Source organism: Engraulis encrasicolus, chromosome 8, assembly GCF_034702125.1.
Source record: "Engraulis encrasicolus isolate BLACKSEA-1 chromosome 8, IST_EnEncr_1.0, whole genome shotgun sequence".
Lineage (NCBI taxonomy): Eukaryota > Metazoa > Chordata > Actinopteri > Clupeiformes > Engraulidae > Engraulis > Engraulis encrasicolus.
Genome location: NC_085864.1, coordinates 14,041,352 through 14,047,969, shown reverse-complemented (window position 1 = coordinate 14,047,969; position 6,618 = coordinate 14,041,352). Strand labels below are relative to the sequence as shown.

Sequence of the window (6,618 nt, the reverse complement as noted above, 5' to 3'; positions counted from 1 at the left end):
TTGCTGTGGAAAGATTGGACCATAGAGGTCTATGGGAGTGACGTAACTCTGTTATTAGATGACTCTGGTCTTGGCCATCAGAATGAGCCCTATGGTCTTGGCCATCAGAATGTCCCCTATGGTCTTGTTCTTAGCCATCAGAATGGCACTTGCCTGGCACTTGCATATGAGATATGAAGAGGTACCTGACTGTGGTGTCTGCGATCTTCCCTGACTCAGCCTTGCTGTACATTCCAGCCACAAAAGTGTTCAAATGTTACTGTACAACCCAGGGCCGGTTCTAGTCAGGTAAGTTGGTGCCCTAGGCAAGGAGCATCTTTCCTTTTTGTGCGTTTACAAATCGGAATCTGTATTCTGTAAACATTTTGCATGTCATAGAACACAGCTGATCCAGTACCTACGTACATACTGAGTGCCCACGGATATTGTCAATGTGAAACTTGATTTCCGTTTGACGTTCTAATGCTGTGGGCTGCAGAACTTTTGGGTGTTGCCACCAGGACATTTGGTGTACGAGGATAGGTGGCCCCCTCAGGGGCGTGGCAATAAATTGTGGGCCTTATGTACATTCAGCTCCAATGGACCCCCCCCCAGCCACATGTCTACATAAATCAGCCTGTTTGGGGCCCCTATATACACAGGGCCCTGCTTTGCCCCCCAGTACAATGCCCCTGGACCCCCTTCTCTGAGAGAGAGAGAGAGAGAGAGAGAGAGAGAGAGAGAGAGAGAGAGAGAGAGAGAGAGAGAGAGAGAGAGAGAGAGAGAGAGAGAGAGAGAGAGAGAGAGAGAGAGAGAGAGAGAGAGAACACACAGATTGATATGAAATGAAATGAACGGGGTGGGGTCCATATATTATTCTAAAATTGTCAGGCGAGAGATGGTGCATCGTCTGTGTGTGTGTGGTGTGTGTGTTTGGGGGGTGGNGTGGGGGGGGGGGAGGGTTGTTGTCATGGAGTGTTGATTTCCCAACATGCTCCACTGGTCCACAACAAAAAGCCACCATGCTTCCGGAATGTGGCGGAACACACACTCACACACACACACACACACACACACACACACACACACACACACACACACACACACACACACACACACACACACACACACACACACACACACACACACACACACACACACACACACTGCATAGCACTGGCCCTGGTGCATGGAGGTCAAAGGTGTTAAAAACAGCGGAAGAAGCCGAGACTTGACTTGTTGAAAGAGGCGGGAAACTGTTCAATGGCTGATATGGGGAAGTTGCGGTTATCAGTAGACATTTATTATCTGTAGAAATTGGTTATTCAGAATCATACAGTATTATGCTCAGAACAGTGTATACTGCATATTTCACTGTACACACACACACACACACACACACACACACACACACACACACACACACACACACACACACACACACACACACACACACACACACACACACACACACACACACACACACACACACACACACACACCCTTCAGCGTGGCATGTGCATGTGCATGATTGAAAGTGGGGTGATTGCACTGGCTGTGAGTGTGTGCAGAGGCGATTCTAGGGTCAGGTGGGGCCTCAAGTGAAAATGCAAAGGAATGAACATTTGAAAGAAAATTGCCTCTGCTGTAGTAAAGTGTGAGCTGTTATTCACCATATAGGTGCTTGGGGGCCCCAAGTGGCTGCCTGCCAGCCTGACGACAAGATGCGCCTGTGTGTGTGTGTGTGTGTGTGTGTGTGTGTGTGTGTGTGTGTGTGTGTGTGTGTGTGTGTGTGTGTGTGTGTGTGTGTGTGTGTGTGTGTGTGTGTGTCAGATGGTCAGGGACACTGCATGTCCTCTCACAGCAGATTTATCACCAACAAGTACACCTCTGCTCTCGACACATCACATGTGTGTGTGTGTGTGTGTGTGTGTGTGTGTGTGTGTGTGTGTGTGTGTGTGTGTGGCCAGGGCATCAGGAACCTTCTATAAACATAATGCTGGTGTGTGTGTGTGTGTGTGTGTGTTTGTGTGTATGATTATACTGTATGTGTGTGCGTGTGTGTTGAGGGGTCTGGGTTGCTGACAGGCAGCTGAAATTATGAGAGCACACACACACACACACACACACACACACACACACACACACACACACACACACACACACACACACACACACACACACACACACACACACACACACACACTCCAAGCCAGGAAAACTGCAGACAGGGCAGTAAATTCAATTTAATGGATGATGTCACGCGCCCACGTCATCGCGTCGATCCGAGACTCGCTCGCTCGCGCTGGAGAAACGGAACAGGTTCGTGATGAGTGACTGGTCGCGAGGAGAGGAGGAACACATATTCTCCACGTCACCTCGCATCTCCTCCTCGCTGTAGCCGTCGGTCCATCCACGCGACCCGTCTATCCGCGCTCGCAGCTGTGCGTGTGGGCGGGGCGCGGGCGCCTCAGCTGGCCAGTCCCGAAGCACCGGTGTGAGCGTCCCCTTGGCCATTGTGTGTGTTTGTGTTAGTGAGTGTTTGCCTACGGTGAGTGTGTGTGTATGTGTGTGCTTGTCTGTTGGAGTATTCGTGGAACTGTGGCGTGACAAAGCTGTAGGCGAATGTGTAGCCTGTGCCGGTGCGCGTGAGCTTGCGTGTGGGAAAAGGAGGAGGAGGAGGGAAAAGAGAAAAGGAACGCCTCTGCACCCGCTCGCGCTCCCGGTGCGCACAACAGCCAGCAGCACTGGCCGGCGGACACGGAACGGCACGGCACTAGAGTAGACGCGGCAGAGCGCACAGGGGCATCAACGGGTTGTTGTGTTTTTAACTGTTCACTCTCTCAGCTTCCGCATCTCGCGCCCCCACCAGGACACAGCAGCAAGCATATGGCGGAGTGAGGCACCGGCCCGCGGCACCTTGCGAATCGCGAAGGCGCACAGTAGCGCGCATATCTGGCGTCGGCTTCATCATCTCACCAACTCACAAGCAGCTCGCACGCAGCTCACAGGGAAACATACAGACCAGCAGAGCACCGGACACATACGGTACACACACACACACATCCAGACGCTCACAGGGTACAGGGGTATTGTAGTGGAGAGAGGAGAGCAGCCTTTATCTGGTTTTACTTCGAGGGAAACTTGCGAGCCTGCTCATTGGTCCTCTTTTTTTGAGAGTCAGCAAATGTTTGAAATTTGAAAGTCCTGCAGCTTGCCTGTCAGTCAGCGAGTCAGTCAGTCTGCCTTCAAGTTGCTTCCGCAAACAGCCTCTGTCGCTTTTGTACATCCCTCCTCCCTCACGCGCTCCCACGAGCTGCCAGCCAAGGCGGCCACCCACCCACCCGGTGTGCGTCTCCGCTAGCTACTGTTAGCTCCCGTCGCTCCAGTAGTCAAGTGGTAGTTTGAGCCGCAGTCGCCACGGGAAGATGTCGGTAGACCCCGCGCTCATCCCGGACGACCAGGCGTTCGGCAACTTCAGAACAGAGTGCACGTGCCACGACGGTTGGAACTCGAGCTACAGCAAAGCGGGAATCGCCGTCTGGATCCAAATCCTGGAGGAGGAGAAGTCCCTTCACAAGATCAAGGTGACACACACACACACACACACACACACACACACACACACACACACACACACACACACACACACACACACACACACACACACACACACAAGCAAAAGTCGCCTACTTGTAGTGGTCTGTAGGCTAGTTAGTTTGATGGAGTCATGAGCCAGTGGATGCTGAAGTACACACTGATGGACAATATGAATATCAGGCCTACAACGCTAAATAATGCATCAATGCATTTCACTACTACTACATGAACAAAAATACAACTAGGCAATTTAGTAGGCCTACATACAGTAGCCTACATGTAGTAGGACTATGTAGGCCTAGTGGAAAAAGTGAACCCATTAGAAACATGACCCCAGAGAGATCAAACACTCTACAGCCAGACCACCACCCTCCTCCTACACACACACACACACACACACACACACACACACACACACACACACACACACACACACACACACACACACACACACACACACACACACACACACACACAGGCTACATGCTATGGCAGGGACGCCCCTGTGGGCAGTGTGGATAAAGTGTGTCTGATCTCTCCGGTCACCCTGTTGGTGGCCATCTCCATCTCTCTCTCTCTCTCTCTCTCTCTCTCTCTCTCTCTCTCTCTCTGTCTGTGTGTGTGTGTCTCTCTCTCTCTGTCTCTCTCTGTCCTGCTGTTTTCAGAGGGATTATTGGGCAGCAGTCCAAACATTTCACCCGTGTGATTAGTGGGCCACACACTCAAAGCCATGTTGTTAGTTAGGCTGTTGGCCTAGCATGCGTGCGTGCGTGCGTGCGTGCGTACATGCGCGCGCGTGCGTACGTACATGCGCGCGCGTGCGTGTGTAGTGGCAAGGCAACTTACACAGTTGGTGGTGTGTAGGGGTGACAGCCTGTAGATGCACGGTATACAGTTAGTGGTTTGTATGGGTGACAAGTTTTAGTGGCACTCTATACAATTGATGTTACAACCCAGAGCTGTAGATGTATGCAGACAGTTAATGGTGTACAGGAAGCTGTAGTGTATTTGGCCCACAAGATCATTTCAAATGTGTATTGCAGTTGGCCCACATACACCATGAATGTATAGCGCAACAAGACTTGAGCATGAAGTTTGCTGTGTCACAGGATGTGCAGACACATTTGAACTATCGTATATGAGGGGAAATAGTGTATGTGAAATTTGACTGAGTATGATGAAGTGTATGTATGCACAATTTTAGTCCATTTTTAAAAAATAGATATTGATTTCAGCCCCCAACTTCGTTCCAGATTTAATCTTCAATAGCTGTAGCTGCTCTTAGGATTCAGTAGGCACAGTACATACTACTACCATAGACCAGGGGCATCTTCTATAGTACAAACCAGGGGCATCTTCTATAGTACAAACCAGGGGCATCTACCATACTGTAGTACAGACCGGGGGGGGGGGGGTCTTCTATACTACAGACCAGGGATATCTACCATACTACAGACCAGAGGCATCTCTGCAGCCCATGTAGTACAGACCGGGGGGGGGGGGGGGTCTTCTATACTACAGACCAGAGACATCTACCATACTACAGACCAGAGGCATCTACCATACTACAGACCAGAGGCATCTCTGCAGCCCATGTGATTTTTAGCTGGTGACCTGTGGCCTCAACGGTATGCTGTCTAGCTTTGCTGTCTAGCCCAGCAGCTGGGGCTATCAGGTGCCCTTTTAACCCCGAACCCGAGGTTGGGTTGTCAGGTGCCCTTTTAACCTCCCCAACCCCAGTTGGACTATCAGGTGCCTCTCTTGTCCCCTGACCCCCAGTCAGCTGGGTCCACAGGGTAACCTCAAACCCAAAGTCAGCTCACCTGGGTCTACACGGTGTCAGGTGCCCTGTCTAACCCTGAACACCAGTCAGCTGCTGGATCACGCCACCAAAACTGCCTGTCTACCTCTGTCTGTTAATCTGCCTGTCTGCTTGTCTACCTGCTTGTCTGTCTGCCTGTCTGACCTTGCTGATGGCTATGCTAACTGTGGTGCAATGCATGAAATTGCGACATTTATGTTTTAATTGTACAATGTCCCCTATAAACTGAACCTGAACTGAAAGCTCAGCTGTCAAGCTCTCCCGGGGCCTGTCTACCTTCATCCCTGCCTGTCTGTGCTGCTGTTTGCTACTTGATGAAGCGTGTACCTCTCTTAACCCAGAGCTGTGGGGTCATGCAACCCAAAGCTCAGCAATCTGGCTCCACAGAGGGCTGTCACACAACCAAAGTTCAGCTACCGTACCAAGCTCTCTTGGGGACTGTCTGTCCACCGGTCTCCCGACCCTGTTGCAGCCAGGTACACATATCAGGTGTGTCTCTTGAGCCAGGTCTGATAGGTCTTGGGGTATCAGGTCACCTAACCTAACGACTTGCACTTTTTACATGTGCAAACAGGCACATACACACACACACCAATAAGCTCACTGTCAGCGCTGATGTTGGATACTACTCCTCTGTCGTCCATTTGGCTGACACGTAGTCTCTCTCACTCTTTGTCCCTGTCTCTCTTTCTCATACACACACACACAAGTTTGCACACAATACAAGTGGACAGGTCCTATTTCACTGCATGTTAAACTTTTATTTTATAGTATTTCTATGCATGTGTCATATGACCAATAAAAGTCCTTGTAATCCGTCCTGTAATCCGTGTTGTAACCCGGAACACCAGGCAGCTGCTGTGCCACACACCCAAAGCTCAGCTGTGGGAGTATCTAGCTCTGGCTGCTCGGTATTATGGTACAAACACTGGTCCAACTCAATAGCTAACCTACTGTCCTCGCCTTGCAATTGTGACCTTGTGCTTCCCTGACTCCCTGCCTCTGTGGAGAAAAAAACTAAAAAGTTTCCGCCACTCTCAGTCTAGGCACAACAACTTTTGGGGGACTTTTCCCCATTCAACATCCTGATTGCATCCGAAAACGACCTTTGAATTGCACTTTTGCAACCTAACTCCGCTAGCATCCACAACTCCATTTCAAAACCACCCACAACTCTATTGTATTCCCTTGTAGCTGTCTAATGGCATTAATAGACC

General features: G+C 50.5%; 1 protein-coding gene across 1 annotated transcript in view; it reads left to right on the top strand.

The window, feature by feature from the left end:
- Positions 1–2,492: 2,492 nt before the first annotated feature.
- The window catches only part of stard10 (StAR related lipid transfer domain containing 10), a 25,559-nt gene continuing 21,433 nt past the window's right edge, over positions 2,493–6,618 (top strand). Inside the window, exon 1 of the mRNA XM_063204324.1 lies at positions 2,493–3,566. Within this exon, the coding sequence (XP_063060394.1) occupies positions 3,408–3,566 (159 nt within the window). The 5' untranslated portion in view covers positions 2,493–3,407. The remainder of the gene's footprint in view (positions 3,567–6,618) is intronic.